Source organism: Canis lupus, chromosome 26 (assembly GCF_003254725.2).
Source record: "Canis lupus dingo isolate Sandy chromosome 26, ASM325472v2, whole genome shotgun sequence".
Lineage (NCBI taxonomy): Eukaryota > Metazoa > Chordata > Mammalia > Carnivora > Canidae > Canis > Canis lupus.
Genome location: NC_064268.1, coordinates 5,255,000 through 5,282,786, shown reverse-complemented (window position 1 = coordinate 5,282,786; position 27,787 = coordinate 5,255,000). Strand labels below are relative to the sequence as shown.

Genomic DNA, 27,787 nt, shown 5'->3' with positions numbered 1-27,787 from the left:
CGGTCCCCGCCGAGCCGCCGCGTCCCGGGTGCGGCCCTCAGCCCCGCTCCGCCACCGCTTCCCGCCGGCCCCAGGATGGGCGCGCGCGCCTCGGGCGGGCTCCGGGCCCGGGCCCGGCTCCCGCGGCCGCCGCCGCCGCTGCTGCTGCTGCTGCTGCTCGGGCTGCTGGCCCCGGGCGCGCAGGGGGCGCGGGGCCGCGGCGGCGCCGAGAAGAACAGCTACCGCCGCACGGTCAACACCTTCTCGCAGAGCGTCAGCAGCCTGTTCGGCGAGGACAACGTGCGCGCCGCTCAGAAGGTGGGCTCCGGGCTCGAGCCTGCGGTCACCTTGCCCCGGCCCCGCGCACCTGGCGCCGGGCAGCGAGGCGGGCCTGTGCGGGGCGCGGCCTCCGGGGCGGCGGGGAGGGGGAGGCCGGCCTGCGCCCCCGGGGCTGCCGCGCGCCGCGCACCCCTCCGCGCCCGCGCCGCGCCCGCGCCCACCCCGCGCCCGCGCCCACGCCCGGCCGGGGTCGGGACTGGCCGCCGGGGCCGGGGCCGGCGCGCGGCGGGCGCGCGTGGCCCGGGGCGCCCTCCGCTCGGCGCCAGGCGCTCGTCCTCGGACCTTGCCCCCTGGCTCCGCGTGGCCGGGGAGGCCCCCTGGGCGACGCTGACGGCGGCCGCGCCTCTCATTCATTCATTCAGCGCCTTTGAATGAACACCTACTGTGAGCCAGGCGGCGCGCGGGTTGCCCAGGGGGCGCCCTGCGCTCTCCCCAGCAGCCCCGCGCTTCGGCTAGCCTCGCGCAGACCCACTTCCCCGGAGCACCTGAGGCCCTCCTCCTTCTGCTTTGAAGATATTTAGGCCTTTCATTTCTTTCTTCTTTTCTTTTCTTTTCTTTTCTTTTCTTTTCTTTTCTTTTCTTTTCTTTTCTTTTCTTTTCTTTTCACTTTACAAGAAAAGAAAGGGGAGTAGTGCAGTCGGCTCTGTTGCTTTTGCAACCTGGCCCGATAACCCAACTGAGCTCCTACTGTGTGCCGCCCCTTGATTGGAGCATTTTTACTTTGGAGCTTTTAGCAGCCTGCAGATCCCTGTGTGTAGAGCGCTCGGGAGGAGCGCGGGAACCTCACCCTGCACCCTGCTCTACCCTCTGGAGCCTGGTAGGTCGGTAGGTCGGGGCTTCACGTGGAGCCAGGTTCCCCGAGAAAGAGGAAGTGAATGAGGGGCAGTTGCATGTGGTAATGTGGTTCCCTCAGTACAGCTCTTGCTGTGCCTCCTGTTAATTTCTTTGCTGTAAGCTAGCCCTGAGGTTTGGGAACTCAAAATCTGGCTCTGCTGCTTACAAACTGGCTGGCTGGCTGGCTTTGCACTAATGGCTTCATTTCTTTGAGCCTCAGTTTCTTTATCCTTTAAAAGGGGCTGATGATAATATCCCCTTCGTTTTGAAGTGGTGATTCTGAATCGTTGGTGCCTTCCTGGCCCAGAGTAATGGCGAGATCAGTATCAGCTACAGCCTGGCCAAAGCACAGATCCACATTGCTTAGCCCTGCTGGAAGGACTTTCAGGGTTTAAAAAAAAAAAAAAAAAAAAAGTTTTTTTTCCTGGTGCTCGAGATGGAGGAGGAAAAAATTAAAACCCAAATCAGATTGGTTGGATAATCTTAATTGGTGAAATGATAGTAGGAAATAGTAGGATAGCTGTCATTTCTGACCACCCTCTCCTATGGGTATACAGACACTTCTTGTGGAGGTTCGGGTTCTACTGGGAAAAGATGGCTTTGTAGGTGGCCAAGGGGGGAGAAAGCATGACCCAACACTTGAGGGCAAAAAGATTCTCATCCAGTCTGCCTGGGCATGAAGGGTATGAGCAAGGTGAATCTACACTTACCTCATGCTGTTGTTCTTGAATGACTTGAAGGCAAAAATCTTTTGTTTTAGAGCAAAAAGAAAGTCTGACTCGTGCAGGTGTAAGCACGGGCAACTCGTGTCAGGGGATGGTCCTATGTGAGAGTCTAAGGTCTATGGAAATGAAATACAAAATGATACTTGAGGGCCTAACCTCTGGTTTGATATCAGTAAGACAGCTCTATTCTGGCAAGGAATCTGAGAATCTCAGGGTCAGAATTCTTTCTGGGCTGAAGCAGGGTTTGTGCCTTCAATAGGGATAGTACAAATTTGTTATTTACTTGAAATGTGTTAAGTGCTTCTGTAGATAGAGCAACTGAACTCATCCTTAGAACAACCCTATGATAGGTACTGTTAATGTGTTCATTTTGTGGGTAGGGAAACTAAGGCACAGAGTGGTGACATGAGTGACTTCAAGTCAAGGTGAGTGACAATGCCCGGAATGGAACCCAGGGAATGTGGGCCTAGAGTCCACACTGGTACTTCATAAATCTTCCTGCCTCATGACCCTTTCTGGATCCCCCCATCAATGTAGCATCTAGGGGCTGACCTGACATTTCCTGCCAAGTGTAGCCCAGACTGGCCAGGCCTGGGGGAGATTGTTTTGTTAATTTTTTTTTTTAATTTTTTATTTATTTATGATAGTCACAGAGAGAGAGAGAGAGGCAGAGACATAGGCAGAGGGAGAAGCAGGCTCCATGTGCACCAGGAGGCCAACGTGGGATTCGATCCCGGGTCTCCAGGATCACGCCCTGGCCAAAGGCAGGCGCTAAACCGCTGCGCCACCCAGGGTTCCCTGTTTTGTTACTTTTAAACAAAAACTGGGTCTGCTGGCAACTGTAGTTTTAAGCATGCCTGGGGTTACTAATTGGAGCCAGACCGGCATGGTAGGTTGTGAAGTTTGAGGGTGTTTAAAGAAACACCCCATATTCTAATCTAGGCCGTGTCTAAAATAAACCCGTGATGTTCTGGTTTGGAGCATGGGGCTTGCTGTCCAACAGACGAGGGCTGGAATTACTAGTTCAGTGATCTTGGGCCAGTTGTTTGACCTCTCTGTCTCATTTGTACAGAGATAAATTGGAGGGTTAAATGCAATTAGTCAGGTTGTACAATACTGGGTACTGAATAAGCCTTTAGTAAGTGGTGGAAGATATTTATATAAGAAGCAGTTTCATCTGGTAGGAGAGTGATATACTCATTTATTTTTTAAAAGTTATTAAGCAACTTGTGCATGAGTGTTCATTGCTGCACTTTACTCATTAGACAAAAAGTGGAAATAACCCAAATGTTTATCAACTGATGAATGGATTAACTGTGGTCTGTGCAAGCAGGGAATACTATCCAGCCATAAAAAGGAATGAAGCACTCAGATTAAACTTGAAAATCAAATGAAAGAAGCCAGACACAAAAGGTCACACGTTGCATGATTCCATTTATATGAAATATCCAGAACAAGCAAATCCATAGAAACTGAAATTAGATAAAATAGTTGCTAAAGGGCGGAAGTGGTGGGGAGATAGGGCATGACTGCTTAGTTGACAGGGGCAATGAAAATGTTCTGGAACTAGCTAGAGGTAATGATTGCACAACAGTGTGAGTGTACTAAATGTCACTGAATTGTATACTTTAAAATGGTTAATTTTATGCATGTGTATTTTATAACAATTTTTAAAAATTTCTTAGGCACCTACTATATGAGCAGAAGCCAGACAAAATGTCCCCTCTTGAGGACCTTTCATGGGACAGGCAATAAATAAGTCAGATACATAAAACAAGATTATATCAGAGTGATAAGTGCCATTAAAGAAAAAAAAAAAAGAAATAAGAGAAGATGATGCAATAATAATGAAGAAGAATCTTTGTTTAAGCTTAATGGGCTGTACCATTCTAAGAGAGAAGCTCTGTTATTATCTTCCCTTTTTTATGGACGAGGAGAGCAAGGCATTGAAAGGTCGAATGAATCTCTTGGCCTTCCCTCCCACCGTCCAGCTAAGCAGTGCGAGAGGGCTGGGAGTGCCCACACTGGTAACCTCTGCAGAATTGGAAATAACTGGAATAGAGTGGCCAGGAAAGTGAGCTGAATGAGAAGGAAGTAGAGCGACAAGAGTGTTCCAGGCAGAGGGAACAGCATGAGCAAAGGTCCTGTGGTGGGAGTGGATTTAGTGTGTGTGGGCCAGGGAGGTCAGTTGTAGGGCTGTGACAGTGAGCAAGGGACAGAGGGAGACAGCTATGTCACACAGGACCTAGGGTTTAACAAAGCAGGCTCAACAGTGATACAAGAAAGACCTTGGGGGGAGCCAAGAGAAGGGGGTCCAGTGCCCTGCCTGGAGGCATTGGGTAGGGGGTGGAGGAAGGGGCGTGAGTTGGGTCTGGGAAGATGGGTTGGCAGGGAAGGAAAGGGCTAGGACAAGGTTGGGGCCCAGTTCACAGGCTGGCTGCATAGGGATGTGGATCTTGGGGAGCACAGGGGAAAAAATATAGCTGGACCCATGCCGTGGGAGCATCTGAATCCTAAGCTGAGATCTGGTGTTTTTAGTTGTTGTTGTTGTCGTTATTTAAGAAGCTTAACATTTATGGTGGTGGTGGTGTTTTTTTTTTTTTTTTTTTTTTTTTTTAAAATAAGGCCACAAGCACTGGGTGTTATTCTGTATGTTGGTAAATTGAACACCAATAAAAATTATTTTATTAAAAAATAAAAAAAATAAAAATAAGGCCACAATTGCATGGAATCCCATTTCAAATAGCTCAAAAGTGATAAAAGAAGAAATTCGCTTGCCACCTCGGATCCCATCTCTATTCTCCTTCCTAGAGCAGCCAGATTATTCTGAGCATACAGATAGATCCTGCCTCTTCATAGGTTTTCTGTTTGTTTTTCATTATGCATGCTGTTCCACTCTTCCTTTTCTTCTCCTCCTCCTTCTTTTTTAATTAATAAATTTTGGAGACCAGATCCTATTGGTACATTACAGCTTTGCTTCCTTCTTTTTTGAGGGCTGCAAAAAGCAAACTATTGATCAGGATATACCATAATTTAACCCACCCCTGGTGGTTGATATTTTGTTAGCTTTCCGTCTTTTGCTCCTCCAAACCCGGCTGCAATAAAGGTCTTTATCTAGAGATTTTTCTGTGTGCATATAGACAAGTTCATCTGCAGATTGTTAGAGATGGGATGGCTGAGTCAAAGGGTCTGCACCCTAGGTCCTTGTTTTTCTCTTTTTTACACGTACCACGCATGTGCATGCACACATCACACACACACACACACACACACACACAGGCATGTTTTTTTCTTCACAGGAACATTTGAAAGTGAGGTGCAAACCTCACGACACTTTCTCCTACCGAACCATAATACCATTGTCTTCCCCCCAGGAAAAAACCCTTACATTTAGTACAATAAAACCTCATCAGTTTGTAGTCACATTTCCTTTAGAGCTTTCCAAAAAATCTAATTTGCAGTCAGGCATTGCTCACTGCATTTGGTTTTCATGTCTCCTCAATGTCCTCTAGTTTGTCAAGGTGACCTCACATTTTTTTTTTTTTTTTGTAGGGGGTGTGGAGAGCTTTTCTGACATTGCCATTTTTGAATAGCACAGACCAATTGCCTTTTTTCCCCCTTGTTTTGGTAACAGCTCTATGGGGCTATAATTCAGATACCATACAGTTCGGTCATGGAAAGTTCAGTGGCTTTGAGTATATTCAAAGAGCTGTGCAGCTATCACCACAATCAATTTTTAGAATATCCTCTTCACACTAGAAAGAAAATCTGTACCCATTAGCAGTCATTCCCCTTCCCCCATCCCTAGACAACCCCAGATCTCCATTCTGTCTCCACAGACTTGCCTATTCTGGACATTTCATACAAAGGGAATCACACAGTGTGGCTGGCTTTTTTCAGGATTCATCCATGGTGTAGCATGTGTCAGAAGCTCAGCTCTTCATATGACCTTTTATTTATTCATCAGTTGTTGGATATTGGGTTGGTTCCACTTTTTGGCTACTATGAACAATGCTACTGTAAACATTCACATACAGGTTTACACAAACCAAACATATGTTTTCAACACTTGGGGTATATGCCTAGGAGTGGAATTGCTGGGTCACACGGTAACTGACATTCAAGCAACCACTGTACAGATGCACCATTTAGATTCTCACCAGCAGTGTATGAGGATACCTGTTTCTCTTGTAAACACTTTGTCATTGTCTTTGATTATAGCCATTGGAGTAAAGCTGAAATGCTATCTCACCTGGTCTTGACAGACCACTCTTTTTCCTCTTTTAAAGATTTTATTTTATTTTTTAAGATCCTATTTATTTATTCATGAGAGACCCCGAGAGAGAGAGAGAGAGAGAGAGAGAGAGAGAGAGAGGGCAGAGACACAGGCAGAGGGAGAAGTAGGCTCCCTGCAGGGAGCACGATGTGGGACTCGATCTCGGGACTCCAGGATCATACTCTGAGCTGAAGGCAGACATGCTTAACTGCTGAGCCACCTAGGCATCCCTTAAGGATTTTATTTTTAAGTGCTCTATACAACCAACATGGGGCTTGAACTCATAACCTCAAGATCAAGAGTTGCATGTTCCACCAACCGAGCCAGCCAGGTGCCCCTAGACCAGTTTTTCTTGAAGTGTCCCGCAGTATGTATTGTCTGTTCCCCGGTGGCTAGATTGAGTGCATACATACCTATCTGGCAAGAACTGTACCGAAGAGGTCTTGTGTACTTGCTTAGCGTCAGGGTGACTTTCCCTTTTGTGATTCACTTGTGATCTGTGCATATGTCCCAGGATTTTTCGTTCTTGCAGTCTTTGCATCTGGTGTGTTCTTCACATGCTAGGGCAAACTCAAAACTACAGAAACTTCTCTGACTTGCTCATCAGGACACATTTGCTGATTTTCCTTGGAGCTAGTTTGCATGAGCCAGGAGGTGATGGGGCGAGGGCGGGGGTGGGGCGGGAGGCAAGATTGGGATGTAGCACACCATCTAGACAGAGGTGGGTGTCCAGGCCTCTCTGCTTCAAGAGGAGGATAATGAAATCCCAGCTTGAGTAATTTTGTCCCTCCCACGGTGACAGCCGCAGGCCTCCTGAGTCTGTTCACCTGAGTCTTCCTTGTTTGACCTTTTCATCCTGAACGTTGTGCAGCCTGCCCAAAGGGAGAAAGGATCCTGCAATGAACCCCACACCCATCACCCACAACTTCTGTTTTTTAACTTTCTGTCATTCTTGTTACATGTATCCCCTCTTCAAAAATCAATTTTTAACCTTTAATAATATTTTAAAGTAATACAAGACACGTTAACTATGTTAGTCTGTATCTTTAACAAACAAAAAGTTTGCAAAAATCAGGACCACAGAACTCACAGTTCATGGCAATATTCTGTAATGACCAACCCTAGGCCAGGGGTCCTGTAGGATGCCTGTCAGCTGCCATGGCTCTGTTGTTTTTCTCTTGATGAGACTGTAACTGTGAGGTTCATGGGGGAGACACGTCAAGGGCACAGGCTCTCAGCCTGATTCAAGTTGCCTTAGGTTGAAGGGCTCTTCCCTCTCCCGCTGCTCTTGCATCCACAGCAGCTTCTGCGGTGGACAAGCCAGGCCCTCATTCTGGGGCCGAGTCTGCATCCATACTGGGCAGGCAGTGGGAGCATTGCTCCAGACTCGAGGCTGTGGTGTAACCCCCCTGGTAGTGGCTCCGGCTACCCTAACAGGACCACATACTGTCCACCCTAAACAATAGGAATTTACTAGAAATGGAGACCACAGTGTTGGCGCAGTTGTTTCTTCCAAGGCCTCTATCCTTGGTGTGCAGATGGCTGTGTGCCCCCCTCCCCCCCATGTCCTCTCGTGGCTGTCCCTCTGTGTGTGTCCTCTTCTTATAAGGTCCCATTGAGTTAGGGCCCATTCTAGTGACCCTGTTTTACTTTACTTACCCTCTGAAGGCTCTATCATTAAATCCAGTCACATTCTGAAGTCCTGGGGATTAGGGCTTCAACAGAGGGATTTTGGGGAGAGCACAGTTCATCCTCCTCAGGGCTCCCATATCTTTGCCAGGTGAGGTGGGCCAAAGTCTCCTGCATTGCTGGAGCAGGAGGTAAAGCGACAGGCTAGCCCACAGGGTGAGAGCAAATTGGCCAAGTGCATGGTTAAAAGACCAATGGTGGGCCCTTCCCTGTTTCCAACCTATCCGGCCCTGGCTCATTTTCAGGATGGGCCTGTTCTTCCTTCTGAGCAATACCAGTCATGCTTGGGCATGAGGATTTCCTAAGGATGGCAGGGCTCCAAGCACCTACCTGGAGAACCTGTGTGAGTAAGTGCTGTGACAGAAGTGTCCTTAGCAGCTCCAACGCCTGTGCCTCTGGTGTGTGCCGGCCCCGTGTGGAGGCCTTTACAGGTCCGAATGTCCAATCCTGTCTTGGACCCAGTTGACAGCTGACAAAACTGAGGCACAGAGAGTTTCATAGCATAAGCACTGGTATCTCTTCCTTCCAAAACAGCTGCTTCCTCACACCCTTTCTGGGGGAGCTGGTGCCATCTCAAAGGCCCAATGCTCTCTCCTAGAAAAGCATAATGCCCTTCCTTTTACCTCCGTTTGAACACATTATAAAAACTGGTATGCAGGGATCCCTGGGTGGCGCAGCGGTTTGGCGCCTGCCTTTGGCCCAGGGCGCGATCCTGGAGACCCAGGATCGAATCCCACGTCAGGCTCCCGGTGCATGGAGCCTGCTTCTCCCTCTGCCTGTGTCTCTGCCTCTCTCTCTCTCTCTCTCTGTGACTATCATAAATAAATAAATTAAAAAAAAAAACTGCTATGCAATTGCAAACCAACATGTACAAATCATACATACTTTGTGCGTTAGGATGAACAAAACAGGGTATATCTGTAAAGTGGAATGCTACGTGGCGGTTAAAGGAATGAACTACTGATTCCTGGTACAACAGGGGAAATGTCATTATGAGTGAAAGAAGCCAGACGCAAGAGATCATGTATGGTCTGATTCTGTTTGTATGGAAAAGTCCAGGAAAGGCAAATCCATAGAGACAAGCAGATTAGCCGTTGCCTAGGTTGGGGAGGAGGGATTGGGAGGAGGTGACTGCTAACAGGTTTCTTTGGAGGGGATGACCATGTTCTAAAATTAGATTGTGGTGATGGTTGTATAACTTTGTAACTTTGTGACTATTCTAAAGACTATCAACTTGGACACTGTGAAAACATGACCTTAATGGTATGTAGATAATATGCCAGTAAAGCTCTTTTTTAAAAAAGGAGGGTTCTTTTAGGGGAAAGTGGGGGGAGGAAGACAGAGAGAATTCCAAATAGATTCCCTGCTGAGCGAGGAGACTGATGTGGGGCTCAATCTCACAATCCTGAGATCATAACTTGAGCCAAAACCAAGAATTGGATGCTTAGCCGACTAAGCCAGGTGCCCCTAAAAAGGAGTTTTTAATAAGTTTTTTTTTAAAGATTTTATTTATTTATTCACGACAGACACAGAGAGAAAGAGAGAGGCAGAGACACAGGCAGAGGGAGAAGCAGGCTCCATGCAGGGAGCCCGACATGGGACTCGATCCTGGGTCTCCAGGGTCACACCCCAGGCTAAAGGTGGCGCTAAACTGCTGGGCCACTGGGGCTGCCCTTAAAAGGAGTTTTTTTTTTTTTTTTTTTTTTAATGATAGAGAGAGAGAGAGAGAGAGAGAGGCAGAGACAGAAGCAGGCTTTATGCACCGGGAGCCCGATGTGGGATTCGATCCCGGGTCTCCAGGATCGCGCCCTGGGCCAAAGGCAGGCGCCAAACAGCTGCGCCACCCAGGGATCCCCTAAAAAGGAGTTTTTTTTTTTTTTTTTTTTTTTAAATTTTTTTTTTAATTTTTATTTATTTATGGTAGTCACACAGAGAGAGAGAGAGAGAGAGGCAGAGACACAGGCAGAGGGAGAAGCAGGCTCCATGCACCGAGAGCCCGACGTGGGATTCGATCCCGGGTCTCCAGGATCGCGCCCTGGGCCAAAGGCAGGCGCCAAACCGCTGCGCCACCCAGGGATCCCTAAAAAGGAGTTTTAATTGAACTATTACCAATATGCCTTCTACCTGGGTGAAGATGCATCCTGCCTCCTCCCTCCACCAATGAGAGGGGCAGCTGCCCTCTTTTCTGTGACACATGTGCTTTCTTTTACATTCTCCACGTGGTCTTTTTGTTTGTGTGGGGTTTTATTTGTTTTTATTTTTTTTAAGTAGGCTCCACCCCCATTGTGGGGCTCAAACCCAGGACCCTGAAATCATGAGTCACGTGTTCCACCGACTGAGCCAGCCAGGTGCCCTGTTTTTTTCTTTAAATCCCAGCTCTTCCTTTTTTTTTTTTTTTTCCTTTTTTTTTCCTTTTTTTTACCCTTCCATTTTAAAATAGCTTTATGAGGTATAATTCCTGTACCATGCAGTTTATCCACCTGAAGTGTACCATTCAGCCTTCGTTAGTCTGTTCAGAGTTGTTCACTCATCACTACATCAATGTTAGGATGTTTCGTTACATGTAGAAGAAATCCTGTACCTTTTAGCCCCTGGCAGCTGCTGGTCTACTTTCCATCTCTATGGCTTTGGCTCATCTGGACATTTCATACAAATGGAATTGTACGCTATATGGTCTCTTGATTCCAGCTTCATTCCCTTAGCGTCGTATTTTCGTCGTATTTTCAAGGTTCGCTGATGTGAACCTTCCTTCCATTTTATAGCCAAATAACATCCCATTGTATGGACAGACCAGCCTTTGTTCATTGTCAGTCAGCTGATGGCCTCATGGTCTTTACATGTACAAATACCTTTAGGGCAATTACCTAAGGAGGAAAGGATGATTCCTTGTAGGACATGTTGGGGTCAATGCTCTGTGAGAATGTAGGATGTCAGTAGGAATTTTGACCATTTACCAGGTGCTCAAGCCACCTCCCATGAATATCCCACTTAATGTCCATAAAACCAGATGGGGTAGATACAAGTACATGGATCTCTTAGCTGGAGCTCTGGGACATATTGGATGTATGCATCTATGTACCATGCACACATACACATCCATGACTACATGGTTAGCAGTAAGAGCCAGAGCTGGAACTTGAACCCAGGTACTTGAACTCCCAGCTACATGGGCTTTCAGCCAAGCCGTAGAACAGGGGGATGGAGGAGGTTATTAGAGTCCTTTTTCTCCTAGATGCTGTTTCAACCCTGCCCCCTTCCCCTGTCCTGGGGCAGTGATCCAGCCACGAAGGCGGATTCAAATAGCTGTAGCCAGGTTACCCTGAAGCATTTATTGCCCATATATGAGTCCAAGAACCCAAGTCTAGGGCCTCGCTGTGTTGTCACTCCCATTTGCTGTAATAGCACAGGTGGGAGCAGCCTACATGTCCATGGGTAGGGGATTGCTTAAACATCTGAAAGGAGAATGAGGCACCTCCATACAGTCTGAGCTTGAGTAATCACCAAGACCATGTCACATGAGAAAAACTGCAGAACTGCACATTCGCTGCTGCTCATGGCGAGAACATTTGTCTATCATTACTCACTCCACGCATCTAAGGGAGGCCCGAGGGGTGAGTGGTGACAACAATGCCTCCAGAAGGAGATTTGCATCATGGGGAGTGAGATGGGATCCTAACTTTTCACTGAATTCCCATTCACAGCTTTGAGTTTTATACCATGGTACCGTAAGTACCAAATATTACTTATTTTTTTTCGAATATTATTAAAAAAAAATAAGTGAATGAGACTGCACCTCAGATTCCTATTCCTCTAGTCGGTGGTCCTTCAGAATCACCTGGAGAACTCACGAAGCCCTCTGAGGGTCCGGGCTCTTAAAGCTGGGTGGGACTTGGGTCTCTAGCGCTTCCACATGCCCAGGAGATGTGACGCCACTCACGTGTGAGAACCACCATCATCTTTGTCCTTGTTCCTCATGGCAGTACCCAAGCTCTCGGAGAAATGGGGTAAGGATGGAATCTACCAGTGATAAAAAATGAGAAATGAGTCAGAGAAAAGTGGAGATCTTAACCTTGACATGAGCGGGAGGGTTCTAGGAGAAAGCAGAGGTGGAGCAAAACAGCTTTGTGGGGCCCTCCTATCTCCCATAGGTGTGCCACTCGGCCTGTAGAGGAGGAGGCTAGACCAGATTTCACCCAGCTCTGGCCTGCCGAGCTCACTTCGGTGCCAGGGCTAACTCGGCTGCTCCTGGTGCAGCCTCCATCACCGGCTGGCTCTGTTTTCCCATCAACATGTAAACCAGCAGGCCTGGCTAGACTAGGAGATGGGGCGTTGTCCGAGTCGATATAGTGACCATACTCTTGTTTCTGCAGTTCCTGACCAGGCTGACTGAGAGGTTCGTGCTGGGGGTGGATATGTTTGTCGAAACCCTGTGGAAAGTTTGGATGGAGCTCTTGGATGTTCTTGGACTTGACGGTATGTGGTGGTGGTGGTGGGGCACTCATTAAAGGCACTGTTTTATTCTAGTGGTTCTCAAAGTGTGCACGCAGTATCTGCAGTGGGTGGCACAGGGGACCCTTTGGAGGGGGCAGTCAGGCACAAATTAACATTTTTTGTTGTAACAGTTGCATAAAGAAATGGCCCATCCAAACTGAGATTCACAGAAGCTATTTAGGGTAAGGTACATGTGGGTAGTGCTGACTCGTCTGCCCCCAGGCAAACTACATAGATCAGAGGTGCGGCTTCTGGGTTGTCAGGATCCATCACAAACTATGACAGTTATTTAGGCAGAAAGGGAATTATCTATTTATTTATTATTTTTATATTGTATTTGTTTATTGAGAGAGATGGGTATAGCAACAGAGACAGCGAGTGAGAGCATGAGCAGGGGGAGCGGCAGAGGGAGAGGGAGAAGCAGGCTCCCTGCTGAGCAGGGAGCCCAACACGGGGCTCCATCCCAGGACCCTAGGATCGTGACCTGAGCCAAAGACAGATGTTTCACTGACTACACCACCCAGGCGCCCCCAGAAAGGGATTTAATAAAGAGCTTGGGGCATTCACAGAGTTATCAGAAGGGCTGAAGGAGTGGTGTGTGGCCCCCAGAACACTGCTGAACTGGCCTGCCGGGGGAGCTGCTGTTCTGCCCCAGGAATCAGGAGGTTGCCGCTGGATCTGCTGAATTCAAGGACATGGCCCTGGTCCAGGCTGCCACCTCTGTTGCCAACAAGTCTGCAGGAGCCTGTGTTGAGGTCCCCAAGACCAGCCCCAGGTTCAGTGAACCACTGGGAGGACTCGGGACTCAGCATTGTGGTCATGCTCATGGCTGTGATTTATTATAGTGCAAGGACACAAATCACCATCAACAAAGGGGAAAAGACACTCTAATTCCTCTAGCAACCATTTGTGATGACAGGTGTCGTCTACTAGGGAAGCCCATCAGAGGCCCAGCACCCAGAGTGTTTTTAGGGGCTGCTTAGTTAGGCACCTTCTGCCTGGCACCACCCAAAATTCCCAACTCCCCACAGGAAAGCAGGTGGTCAGCATAAACTACATTATTTGTGCAAGCAGTCCAGGCACAGGGAGTCCCCCCTTGACAGGGAATGGAGGGAACTTCCCACTATACGTGTGTTTTTTCCACACCACTAAGCAATAAACTCATTCTCTTTGGACACTGACTGGGTGTCCCACAAATTTAACTGAATCTGACCCCATCTATCTGGAGATAGTGTCAGAGCAAACCCACAAGGCAAGGGCTCATCCCATAAGACTGCCCCTCCCTCTTCCCGATGCCAGTCGCAAACCCACCTGTGCTTCTTACCCACTGGCTCTAGATTGGGGGTTCCCATGCCCCCTTGCTTGGGTTTGATATTAATCACCCATTGCTAGAGTGGCTCACAGAATTCCAGAAACCCATTTCTTTACTAGGTTACCAGTTTATTATGGAGGGATGTAAGCCAGAATAGCAGATGGAAGAGATGTGCAGGGCGAGGTCCGTGGGAAGCGGCACAGAGCCTTAATGTTCTCTGAGCTCCCCAGCCTGGAAGCTCCCCAAACCTGTCCTGTCAGGTTTTTATGGGGGCTCTGTTACACCGATATGATTGGTTAAGTCCTTGGCTCTCAGTGATTTACTCAACCTCTAACCAGTCTATGTTCCATGGAGGACAGGGGATAGGACAGAAATCCCAGCCCTCTACTCACGGGTGGCTCTCCCAGCCCCCAGCCCCATCCTTAGGGCTTTTCCAAAAGTCACCACATTAGAATATGCTCAGGTGTGGCTCAAAGAGACTTATGAATTATCAAGACTCCTTTCCTGCTCTCGTCCTTTATAAAACTCCGGAGGTCTTAGGAGCTCTGTGCCAGGAATGGGGATAGAGACCAAATATATATACTTATTATTGTATATAAATCACCATATGACACTTCAGAAATCCAAGTTCCCAAATGCCAGCCAAGAGTCCGTCTTACCCACACACCTTTCTAGAGAGCAGCCTCAGACCTGCCATGTTAACCCTTCCTGCACACCTAACACGGTGTCCTCTCTGGGCCCCTGTCATTCCTTCTCAACCAGTCAGCAAGGGTGATTTTTGTTTTTATTACTACTTGTGCTGCTTAGAGTGATTGAAAAGATTAAAAAAAAAATTAGGTGCCTAAGTGACTCAGCAGTTGAGCGTCTACCTTTGGCTCAGGTCATGATCCCATGACTGGGATCGAGTCCCACATTGGGCTCCCCCCCTACAGGGAGCCTGCTTCTCCCTCTGCCTGTGTCTCTGCCCTTCTCATGAATAAATAAAATCTTTAAAACAAACAAACAAACAAACATTAGTCCAGGCAAGTCATTCACTTTAAAACTTCCCAGTGACTCCTGTTGCACTTGGAATCCGCACAGGGCTCCTGCTGAGAACCGTCAGCCCCAGGGATCTTCCCAGCCTCCCTACCCAGCCCTTAGCCTCCAGCCTGTTCTCAGACACATCTGTTCTCAGAGCCCTTGGCTCCTTTAGGTTTCCCTGCCCGAGAGCACCCTCAGCCCTTTGCCTGCTTGGGTCTTTCCCATCCCCAGCTCTCTGGTACATGACACCTCCTCCAAGGGGCGCATCCTGACTACCCTGTGTACAGGAAGCCCATCTGTTCTCACACCCACCATCCCATATCGGCTGTAAGGTCCTGCGCGTGCGTGAGGATGTGTGTGTGTGTGTGTGTGTGTGTGTGTGTGCGCGCGCACGCGCGTTTATTGCCCATCTCCCCACTACTTTGCTGCTGGTATGAATTCATTTGTGTCCCCCCAAAAGCACCCCAGAAGCTCCAGTACCTGTGAATTTGAACTTATTTGGGAATAGAGTCCTTGCAGATGTGATCAAGTTAAGATGAAGTCATCTTGGATTAGGGTGGGTCCTACATCCAATGTCTGGTGTCCTTATAAGAGGAGGGAAATTTTTACACAGAGAGAAACACACAGAGAGGAGCCGGACCTGGCAGAAACCAGAGAGGTACGGCTACAAGCCAAGGATGCCCAGAGCCCTCAGGAGCTGGAAGAGAAAGAGGGACCCCCTATAGAGTGCTCAGGGATCACAGCCCTGCCCACACCTTGAATTCAGAATTCTGGCCCCAGCCAGCGAGACAGTACATTCCTATGGCTTTAAGGTACCACATCTGGGGGGCAGCCCAGGTGGCTTAGCGGTTTAGCGCCGCCTTCAGCCCATGGCGTGATCCTGGAGACCCAGGATCGAGTTCCATGTTGGGCTCCCTGCATGGAGCCTGCTTCTCCCTCTGCCTGTGTCTCTGCCTCTCTCTGTGTGTCTCTCATGAATAAATAAAATCTTAAAAAAAAAAAAAAAGGTACCACATCTGGTCATTTGTTATAGCAGCTGTGGGAAACCAGTACAGCCCTGCCATGTGCAGAGTCTCCCAGAACCCTCCTGGCCACCTTTGACACTCCCACCTTATGGAGTGGAGACCGGGCCCCATAGGTGGGTCTCCCTGGTTCACAACTGGTGTCGTCCCCTTCAGCCCCTGGGAACCGGTCTCCAGCCTTGAATCACTGAGTTCAACCTGTAGGAGGCCTTAGATCAGCTCAGGCCACCTTACCACTCAGGCAAAGAATCCAAGGCAGCGGCACCACCCTTTGACAAGATGCTATGCCACCTGCAGCCTCCTGGGGCTGCTGAGGACCCCCCGTGGGAGTCCAGCTGAGTCAACACATAACACAGATACAGCAACTGCATGCAATCCTGCTTGGACTCCGTATTCACCCCCTGCCCAGATTGTTAAACTCTAGGTATTTCCATCCCCCACCAATGGGCCCAGGAGAAGCAAGCCTGATTGCGTGAAGTTGCATGCAACTTGGAGTGGAAAGCTAGAGTAGTGACAGCCTCCTGGTTACCCTGGAGAGGATCAGAACAGCATCATTCCACAGAGGCCCCAAATGCTGGTGTTCAGGGCGAGGGCAACTAGCACATTCCAGAGGTGAAAGAACTCCCTTCCATGTCCTGTTTTCTCCTCGTATTTAGCACATAAGCTTCAAAACATCCAAAGGCCTTTGGGATTTGCTTTTTAGGATTAGAAGTTTGAGTGTGCAAAAGGCAGGACACTGTATTCCAAAGTTGGACATTCTGTTGCAAAATGTTTCCATGAGCACAATCCTGTAACTTCCCACTCCAGAATTTTCAGGGTACTGGTTAAAATGGAGCCTCCCTAGCCCGAGCAGCCAGTGGAAATAGAATGCCAGATGATGTTACACGTTCTAGTTGCCACATTAAAAAAGTAAAAAAAACATTAATTTAATAAAGTATTTTAGTTAACCCAATAGATTAAAAATATTGTCCTTTCAACTTGTGATCAATATGAAAAATTATTAATGAGATGGCTTGCATTTTGGGGGTATTAAGCTTTTGAAATCCAGCCTGTGTATGACACAGCACACCTCCATTCAGACTTGCCACGTTTCAAGTACTCTGTGGCCAGTGGCTACCATAATGGACACCGTGGCTTTAGTCCCGCTTTGGGTCTGGTGGCTCAAGACACTCTTCCTGGGAAGTGGTGCCTTTGTCCAGGAGTCAGAAGGATGCATTTAAGTCCTTTTTTTTTTTTTTTTTTAAGTCCTGAGCCTTCATCAAGCTGTTTACTTTCTCTGAGGTCTTGGGGAGCCACTTACCAAATGTGCTATGACCACACAGGATAGTGTGGGGAGTGGATGGCTCCCGACTCCTTGCATTCCCAGCCTGCCCTTGTCTAGCTGTGGGACCCGGGGCAAATCATGCCCTGTGCCTGAGTCCCCACATGGGAAATGCTACGTATCATCAGCGTGTCGTGAGGACCAGATGATGATTTGTGCCCAGCAGTTAGCATAGTGCCTGGCCTTGTAAACACTCCATGGCTCACGAAGGGGCTCTGCTCCAAAATTAAGTCGTCGTTGTGCACTTCTGGGACCCACCCAATCTCGATTCTCTATGTTGAGGGACATCTACATCCAGCTGCACAGAGCCAGCTCTCCCTGGGCTCTGGATGGGGGTGGGCCCCTTATCCAGGATAGTTGGCAGCCTCACATGGAGAGGATCCTTGACCCAGGAAACCACAGGGAGAAGACCACGTGAAGATGAAGGCAGAGATCAGGAGGATGCTTCCAGGAGTCAAGAAAGCCAGGGATTTCCCACACACCCCAGAAGCTGGGAGGAAGCTTGGGATGGATTCTCCCTCCTGACCTCAGAAGGCACCACCCTGTTGACACCTTGACCTCACGCTGTGCCTTCCAGACCATGTGAGAATATGATCCTGTTGTTTAAGCCACTCAACCAGTGGTACTTCGTTGTGGCAGCCCCAGGAAGTGGATACAGGCAGGACATCAGAGTTGCTCGTGTCCTATTTAGGATTTTGAGAGTCTCCAGGGGAGGCAGGTTGCTTCTTACCACCCTTGCTGCATAGAAATGCAGTTATTAGAGTCATACCTGTGTTAACATTCTCTCTCCCCACCTGGAAATCCCCCTGGGGGTCCTTGTACCCTCTGGTCACCTAACTTAGCTCCTTGATAACATGGCAGTACATGTTACATGGCTTTGGTTATTAAGGCTAGTCCAGTAGTTCTCAAAGTATGCTCTGAGGAACCCTGGAGGGGTTCCCTGGGGCTCTTCATGGGTATCTGCAAGGCCAGGCATTCAAGGCACGCTTCCATAGTTTTTTATATCAATTCCATGTTGATAATAGTTAAATACATTGGGCTAAATATCTTAACATCGATGTTTCTTTTTTGCTCTTTTTTTAATGTGGCTACTAGAAATATTTAAATCACACCTGTGGCGCATGTTTTGTGGCTGGCATCTGATTTCTGCGGATTCAAAACCAGATCTGAAGAACCAGCCCTCTTCACAAAGCAGATATCACAGAGATTTTTGTAAAAACACAAAATATCTCCACTGTTTTCGTTGTGAGGGGTTTTGTTTTGGAAAGCAGTTATTTTTCATGAAAAATATATTATTTGTGTTAACATATAATGGGTTTGTTATTATTTTCAAACAAATTAAGAATATTTAAAAATGAATTTATACTTTTCACTTAATTTTTCTGTAAACCTCAAACTCCTGAAAAATTAAGGATACTTAATAAAAAAAAAAGTTTAGGAAAAATTAACCTTAAAATGTAGGTATATCTAAGTACAAAATCATAATGAAGTTCTTTTTATTTTATTTTTTATTTCTTATATATTTTTAAAGATTTTATTTATTTATTCATGAGAGACACAGACACAGGCAGAGGGAGAAGCAGGCTCCATGCAGGGAGCCTGATGTGGGACCTGATTACAGGACCATAGGACCACACACCCCCAGGCCAAAGGCAGATGCTCAACCGCTGAGCCACTCAGGTGTCCCTTATTTTATTCTTTTAAGTAGCCTCCATGCCTAGCATGGAGCCCATCATGGGGCTTGAACTCACCACCCTAAGATCTCTGAGCTGAGATCAAGAGTCAAACAGTCAGACACTTAATTGAGCCACCCAGGTGCCCCCAATGAAATTCTATTTTTCTTTTTTTTTAAGATTTTATTCATGAGAGACACACAGAGAGAGGCAGAGACACAGGCAGAGGGAGAAGCAGGCTCCCTGCAGGGAACCTGATGCAGTACTCGATACCAGGACCCCAGAATCACCACCTGAGCCAAAGGCAGGTGCTAAACCACTGAGCCACCCAGGCGTCCCAAGCATTTGACTCTTATTGTTGGGGTTGTGAGTTTGAGCCCACTAGGAGTAGAGATCACTTAATAAATAAAAGTTAAGAAAAATGGATCAGTGTTTCAAAAAAAAAGAATTTGTTGGAAATTAGCTTTTCTTTCTACTGTGATAGATATAAATAGATAGAACGCATCGAAACAAAATCTTGGAGCCCTGAGACCAAAACAGTTGGTTTGTCTCATCGTTTGCTGGGATTAAGTGCAAAAGCTTCAAAGTCAAAGCTACAGTCAGTCAGATGCTCCTGATGCCTCTGGAAGGCACCATGAAGGAGTGCAGCGCCCTGGCATTTAGGGAGTGAGTGCTGGGTGGACCCTGTGCCTTTGGCGTGGACAAGGTTTTAGTATACGTGATTGGGCCTAGTGAAGTGGCCAGCTAGTTGATGCACAACAATCTGATCATATTGGAGGCAGCAGACTGCATGGGGTGCTAGGAGGATGGGAGACAGTCGGCTGTGGATACATTTAATGCCTCAAAAAAGTTCAAGTCTTCCCATCTCATGCTCACTCCAGATCCTCATGTCCCACCTTCTCCTCATGCATGGAGTGGATTATGCATCAGCCAGTAGGTCTCACAGCGAGGCCCTCTGATCATCAGCAGCAGCCGCAGCAGACCCCAGAACCTGTCAGAACTGCAGAGTCCTGGGCTCACCCTGGACCTATGAAATCCCATGGCCTGGGGGTGGGGGCCAGCTGTGTGTGTCCACAGGCCCTCCAGGGGAGGCTGATGCACACACTTGAGTTTGAGAACTTGGGGTGAACGTTAAAGGTACTTAGGATAGAGCCTCCCTAAGGCGGTAAAAGTAAACAGCGCTATGAGGAGACAGGCCATTCCAGGATATGGGGCTTTCTGCAAGAAAACTCACCTTGAAAGCTAGTCTTCAGGAAGTCATTGTCACAGGACTCCTCCAGATTAAAGAAGGCGAACGCAGCATGGCCGTATATGAACCATGATCGGATCTCAGTGGGAGGGGTGTGGATTGGGGAGATGAATGATAGGGAATTCAGTATTCTTAGTTATGATCATGGTATCGTGGTTTTGAGGAGAACATTAATTCTTAAACACAAAAGTCATCAGATTTGGATAGGAAGAAGTAACATTGTCTCTATTTATAGACGGCATGATTTTATCTATAGAAAATCCTAAAGACTATACCAAGAATCTGTTAGAGCTGATCAGTGAATTCAGTAAAGTCGTGGGGTGCAAAATTCACCTACAAAAATCAGCAGTACTTTTATACACTAACAATGAATGATCTAAAAAAAGAAATTAAATTATCCCATTTACAGTAGCATCGAAAACAATAAAATACCTAGGAATAACTTAACCGAGGAAGCGAGAGATCTCCACTCTGAAAATTGCAAGACACCGATGAAGATAACACAAATAAATGGAAAATTATCCCATGTTCATGGATTGAAAGAATTAATATTGGTAAAATGTCCATTATTTACCCAAAGTCATTTGCACATTCAGTGCAGTTCCTATCAAGATTCCAATGGCTTTTTTGTTTTGCAGATGTAGAAAAAAGATCCTAAGATTCACAAAAGATCCTGAATAAGGAAGAACAAAGTAGACCAGATTCCAAGTTGTATAAAAAGCTATAATAATCAGGGACAGCGGTTTAGCACCACCTTCCACCCAGGTCGTGATCCTGGAGACCTGGGATCGAGTCCCACGTCGGGCTCCCTGCATGGAGCCTGCTTCTCCCTCTGCCTGTGTCTCTGCCTCTCTCTCTCTCTCTGTCTCTCATGAATGAATAAATAAAATCTTTAAAAAATAAATTAAAAATAAAGCTATAATAATCAAAGCAGTATACTGCTGGCATAAAAACAGACACAGAGACCAATGGAAGAGAATTGAGAGCACAGAAATAAACCCATGTATATACGGCCAACTAGCATTTGACAAGGGAGCCAAGAATACTCAGTAGAAAAAAGACAATGTCTTCAATAGATGGTGCCGAAAAACTGGATATTCACGTGTGAAAGAATGAAATTAGATCCTTATGCTACACCCCTCACAAAAATTAACTCAAAATGTATTAAAGACTTAAATGTAAGACCAGAAACCATAAAACTCCTAGAAGAAAACAGGAAGTAAGCTCTTTGACATCATTGTGGCGATGTTTTTGGATTTGACACCAAAAGCAAAAGTACACAAGTGAGACCATATCAAACTGAGAAACTTCTACATGGCAGAAGAAACAGTCAACAAAATGAAAAGTATCCATGGAATGGGAAAAAATATTTGCAAACCATATATCCGTTAAGAGGTTAATATCCAAAATATGTGAAGAACTCCTACAACTCCATAGCAAGAAACTCAGGCAGCCCAGGTGGCTCAGCGGTTTAGTGCTACCTTCAGCCCAGGGCCTGATCCTGGGGACCCGGATTGAGTCCCATGTTGGGCTCCCTGCATGCAGCCTGCTTCTCCCTCTGCCTGTGTCTCTACCTCTCTCTATGTGTGTGTGTGTGTCTCTCATGAATAAATAAAACTTTTTTAAAAAAAATGAAAGAAGTCAGATAAAGACAAATACCAAATGATTCACTTATATGTGGAATCTTAAAAAAAAAACTCATAAAAAAGAGATCAGATTTGTGGTCAGAGGTAGGAGGTAGTGGGTGGGGGAATTGGAATGAGGTGGTCAAAAGGTAAAAATTCTTAGTTGTAAGATAAATAAGTACCAGGGATGTAATACACTATATGATATGGTATATTTGAAAGTTATTAAGAGAGTAGTAGATCCTAAGAGTTCTTGGGGCAAGAAAACTTTTTTCTTTCTTTTTTTTTTTGTATCTATATGAAGTGATGGATGTTAATTAAATTTATTGTAATAATTTATGGTGATAATTTCACAATGTATCTAATAAGTTGTGCTCTATACCTTGAGCTTATACAGTGCTTTATGTCAGTTATAGCTCAATAAAACTGGAAAAATATGTATGCTGAAGTATGATCTTTTGCATCTTTCAAATTGCTCAGTTAAAAAAAAAGTATATGATAAAATATAGTAAAATGTTAACAACTGTTAAACCTAGGTGGTTGCAATAGGAGTTTTATTTTACTATCCTTTTAACTTTTCTGTTTGAAAATTTTCTTAAGTCGGGCACACAGAAGATGCAACTCATTCATTTCACTGCATGCTTAAGATGGAACTTCATGTATGATTAGGTTTGACTGTGAGTAAGAGATCCAAATTATCAGCAGCTTAAACAAGATGGAAGTTTATTTCTTTGTGAAAGTTCACAGGTAGGTGGTTAGGCAGGTAGGTGGCTTTGCAGCACGTTGTCCTTAGGACCGAGGCACCTTCCATCTTATTGCTTCCCAATAGGTGACTTCCCTTTCCTTATGGCCCAAGACAGCTGGTCCCACTCCTGCCATCGCTTCCACATTCCAGCAGGCAGAAGAAGAGGAGGTAAAGGGCGCATTCTTGCTACTTTTAGGGAAACCCCTTGAGGCCACCAGAGAACACCTCCTCCTCGACCAAAGCTTAGTTTTGTAGCTACCAGGGAGGCTAGAGATGCCTTCATCCCAGGCAGCCACGTACCCAGGCTAAAATTGGGCCTTTGTGACTCCAGAAGACGAGAAGGAAGGAAATCGTAGGACAGTCTGTAAGCTCTGCCCTGCCAGGAAAGGTGTTTTAAATTCAGGATCTGGCAGGTAGTCTTCTCCCAGGGCTTAGTGTGAGGGGTCACAAGGCAGCTGTTTCTGGTTCCTTACTGCAAAGACCAGCAAAGAGCCGAGCTGCCAGGCCCCACGTGGAGAGAAATCCCTGGCATCCCCATGACCAGCCACTGTCCTCCTTTTCTGTTCTGCAGTGTCGAGCCTATCGCAGTATTTTAGCCCAGCCTCAGTGGCCAACAGCCCAGCCCGTGCCCTCCTGCTGGTCGGCGTCGTCCTCCTGGCCTACTGGTTCTTGTCCCTGACACTGGGCTTCACCTTCAGCCTCCTGCACGTGGTATTTGGCCGCTTCTTCTGGGTCGCCCGGGTCATCCTGTTCTCCATGTCCTGCGTGTATGTCCTGCACAAATATGAGGGGGAACCGGAGAATGCAGTCCTGCCCCTGTGCTTCGTGGTGGCCATCTACTTCATGACCGGGCCCATGGGCTTCTACTGGCGCAGCAGCCCCAGTGGCCCCAGCGTGGAGGAGAAGCTGGAGCATCTGGAGAGTCAGGTCAGACTGCTCAACATCCGCCTCAACAAAGTGCTGGAGAGTCTCGACCGCGCCAACGGCAAGTGACAATCAGCCAGCCGGCCGGGTCCCCTCACACCAGCGCCCTCTCTCAGAAGACAGAAGAGAAGACGGAAGAAAAGAACACCAAACCCCAAACAATCTCAATAAACATTCCCGAGCAGGACAGTGGCGCTCCGTGAGGGTCTTTCCGGCCACAAGTCAACCCTTAGGACACGTTCCCAGAGGAATGACAGGATCGTTTGTGTAGAACTAACTACCCACAAAGTGTCATTAGTGGTGGAAAAAAAAATATTTTTTAAACAAAGGATATAACCATATTCGCTGTACAGTCAGAGTTTATCTGTGCATAGAGCCTAAAGTTAATTTTTTCAAGCACTGAAATACATCTTTTGTAAGGTTTTTTAATAAAGGCAGGTCGAGTCAAGTTTAATAAAACTTTACACCTAGGGGGAGAATGTGCTAATTGGACACTTTATACCCAAAGTTCCAATGCTAGCGTTTGTGTGTTCACAGCATAGGGATTGGCGGGTGAGGTCTATATGTGTTATTCTCATGTTCCAAAACCATGAGCTTCGTTCTTTGTTATTTTTGATTAATGGTGACTTAGCTGATGGATGTTTTCATTTCCGGGTGTGGGCAGTTGGGGTCCAGGATGAAACTAAACATCTTTTGGGTCTTGTTGACCCCAGCCAACCCCCCCACCGCCCCCGTCAACCATATTTCTAAAAGAAGAGATTATTATTTCTAGAAAACCTGAGATTATTCAGGATTTTTTCCCCCCTTCTGAACCTTGATAGATTTTAACCTCCACATTTTGTAAAGGAAAACTCAAGGACCAGGCAAGACACGTCTTTGGGGTCTAATGCTGAGAGCCATGTGGGTGAGCACCACCACTCCCTTGGTCAGGAGTCTGGGTGACATCCCACAGTCACTGTCTGCCCGGCTAGACCTGCAGAGGACAGGTCTGCTCTCAAGGGTTTTGGTTTGTTTCATTGTGGTTTGGGTTGTCTCAGGACCATGGAAGGAAAACAAACTGTAGCAGCTAATAACATTTCCAAGTCTATTGCTGCTTATAAGGCATTCTCAGGAACAACAAGCAGCAAGACACACACCTTGGAGAAGATCCGAATTATCTTTCCTGAAATTTTTACGATACATGTGTTAGGTGCTTTCCGTCTGAAGTCTGCCTTCATTTTAGGTGGTGCCCAGGGGCAGAGAGGGACTTCACTGGGCAGACAGCCATGGGGGGGCCTCCGCAGGGGCACCTTGCCAGCTGGCTCAGGGGTGGAGGGAGATGCCCTGGCCTCGCCCCCCACCCCCAGGCCTGTCAGTTAGCACTAGGAACTTGCTCAGGCTTTGGCAGATCGCAGCTTCCAAGGCCGCGGGGGGTTTGACTGCCTCCAGGATCCTTCCCTGCCCTCCCCTGCCCTGGGGAGTGAGGGGGGAGTTCATTCACGGAGCCCCTGTACTGCAGGTTTGCAGAGACCCCCCTCAGATTGGCCGGAACCAAGACCCGACGGTCCACGTACCATTCTGGAGACAACCCAGCTCTCTGCCAGCTCTTGTACGGCATTTCTGTGAAGTTTTATTTTCGGTTGCAAATATCTGGAAAACAGGAGCAGATGTTTTTTAAGGATGCTTATGAAACTTCTATTTTTAAGGTGCACATAACGGAACTCAAACTCTGCCACATTCAGTTCACTTCCTGAAACGCATACCTGTTGTCCGGGGTTAGCTCGGGCAGATCTTCATCCGGGGGCATCAGAACCCATGGTTTCTGGATCGAAGCTGTTCCAGTTTGGCCATTTAGATACTTCCAGAGAAATCTATTTTAGCACAGGGTATAAAAATTAACTCCAGGGAGGCCATCCTTGCCCTCCTTCCTTTTGTGCATTTGGCTCTTGTGTGTTGGGCATTGCTTTGCTTATGCTGGCCAGGGGAGTATTGGCATTCTGTGCACAAAGCTTTCAAGTCCCTAAACCATCACTGGTCTGGATAGAATCTCCACTCCGTTCTCCCTGCCACCTTCCCATGCGAGGCCTGAAGGGCACCGTGCTGTGTTGAGATCTAGACAGGAAAACCTTTTGGACTTCCAGGAAATCCAGGGAGGCACGTGCCCCTCGGTACTGGTGCGTTGAGACCTCGGGCAGCAGCTAGACATCGCAGTGTGGGCTCTGAGGCCAGTCTTACAGGCCGATACGCTCACGTGGAAGACAGCTTTATTTTCAATGAAGGAACCTTCAGTTAAATAGGAATAGCACTTCAGGGCAGAGCATTCTTTGACATTCCGGTAGGAATCGTAGATGTTAGATCTGAATAACTCTAGCTCTTTAACACATAAGTCTGATTTTTTTTTTTTTTAAGTCTGATTTTTGTTTGGGCATTCTTAACCCCAAATAGTTTGGGATTTTTTTTTCTTTCTCCCTTCTACAGAAGCTTGTTGGGGTACTTGGCATCTCCCCGGGCTCCCATCTTTTTCCTCTCTTTTGTACATGGAAAAAATGTATTTTTGTATCATATCTCATACCTGGAAGAGAAATCCTTCTTTTTATGTCTCCCAGGCTGTAGAATATATTAGTGCAACACTTCATTCAATGTGATGTAAAAAAATCCTGACAAGGACTACTGTGAATGGGTTATAATTACCACTCCATTCTCTAGATATCTTAAAGTTGATCAGTGTTTATTTCCCGGTGCCTCTGTGTCACAACAAACACCAAAAACAGAAAAGAGAAAGGACCAGCTATCTCTAACTCCTGGACTTGTGTGGATCCTCTGGAGTCTATTGAGAATGACCTCTTCTCTGACATGCTAGCAGAGGTGCTCCAGTGGCACATCAGCCTTCCATAAGTACACTTCCCATACCAATCAGGATCGGCATCATCTGCCATCTGGGGGTTTTGGGCATCATTGTTTCAGTGATACTCCATTTCACTTCTGGTAACAAAATGCGGCAATAGAATTTCTCGAAAGCTGGTCTGGTGAATTGTGCCAGGGTCCTTATGAAGGTAACTGGGTGATGGCCCAGGAAGGCTAATAGCATTGAAAGAAGGTTTTTAACACAGTTCCCTAAAGCCAATGGGCATAGCATGCCACACAGGATCCCCCAAAGCCTGTCACATGCAGGGTCAGGAAGCGGAGAGGGGGTCTGTGCTTAATAACTTTGGGATGGTGGGAGGTGACCAGGTTCAAACATTCCCCACTGGGTGCCAAGTGCAAACATGCAGGTCGGAGTCGGTGGTTGGGAGGATTATAATATGACATTGCACACCCCTGAGGGCTGGCTCATGGGGAAGCTGTGAACCACTTTGGTTGCTAATCTGTCTCTGATTCAGCAGCCATATGGAGAGGTTAGGAATGACAGGTCACATAGCCAGTGCAGAATCGAAAACATAGTTAACACAACCTGTCTCTAGTAGCAATCCTGAACTGCTTCATTTCTATGCTTCCTGCTACTTCTTAAGAAGCTCTAGATGATTGATACCTGGTAACTCCTCCCTGATGGGGTTTGAATTGTCTGACTTAACCCAAAAGCCAGCTCTGGCCATCCAGCTGGCTCAGGTAAAAAGGAATTCCTAAGGTCCTATGATGTCATCCCCCCCTCCCCAACTTAAAAAAAAAAAAAAAAATATATATATATATATATCTCCATTCTGCAAATTTTGCTTATGGTCATTTGAGTAATTGAACTTTTACTCCTCACTTGTGAATAGTGAATAATAGAATTATATATTTTTTACAGGTTCTAACATAGCACCCTTAAAATTAGCATTGGACAACCACTAATATGATGTACAGTATCTGGGTTAAACAAACTTTGTTCAGAGTACTGATTCTGTGCTTTGCTCCTCAATGATTCCCTGATTTGCAGGAGATACACCAGGACCAGTCTTTCCATTGTGGTGGTATTAAAAGCTGATTGTCATTTGCATTGTCTACTGAAAACCTTTGGGTGGCAGCTAATGGTGTTATAAACCATATGTTCTAATGTCTTTTTGCAGATTTTAAGGTTTTGTTATAGTGTCAGCTTTAATATTCGCATGTGTGTTAAATCTCTGGATACCGTGTAATTAAATTGATTTCTTGTGATGGTGACGGTGATTAGCGCTCACTTAAAATCCAGCGAAGCAATTATTTCCCCTCTTAACTGGAAATCATATTTGTGAAGTATGGTGTCCCTTATCAACAGTGTATTCATGATTCAGTTCATATTTTGTGTATCTGTTTATAAATTTTCTATAGCATTTGATTTCACACTTAATATAAATCCATTTAATTTGAATATGGTGGTGTGCGTGTGTGTGTGTGTGTCTGTGTGGTGTGTGCACACTTTAGTTCCATAAGCCTTGGGAAGCTGATTCTACGAATATCAAATATAAACATAAATGTATAAGGCTTATTTTATTTGCAAAATGATACATACATTCCTCCTATTTATTAAATCACTGGCTTTAGTGTTCTGTAGAGATATTTGTAGACCGATTTCAGAACAGAATGAAAATATTGTGAAAATTACAGCTTAATAAATGTTTATTGTAA

At 46.6% G+C, this 27,787-nt stretch overlaps 1 protein-coding gene across 2 annotated transcripts; it reads left to right on the top strand.

Moving 5' to 3' along the window:
• Positions 1–27,787, top strand: LOC112676436 (BRI3 binding protein). 2 transcript variants are annotated; one of them, XM_049101719.1, is made up of 4 exons: positions 1–297; positions 12,213–12,315; positions 22,385–22,468; positions 22,872–27,787. In XM_049101719.1, the coding sequence occupies exons 1-4, from the start codon at positions 76–78 to the stop codon at positions 23,291–23,293; spliced, it is 831 nt and encodes a 276-aa protein (XP_048957676.1). In that variant the 5' UTR covers positions 1–75; the 3' UTR covers positions 23,294–27,787. The 2 variants fall into 2 exon arrangements, with proteins under 2 accessions (XP_048957676.1, XP_025329386.1); XM_025473601.3 differs by lacking the exon at positions 22,385–22,468 and having other exon boundaries at positions 4–297.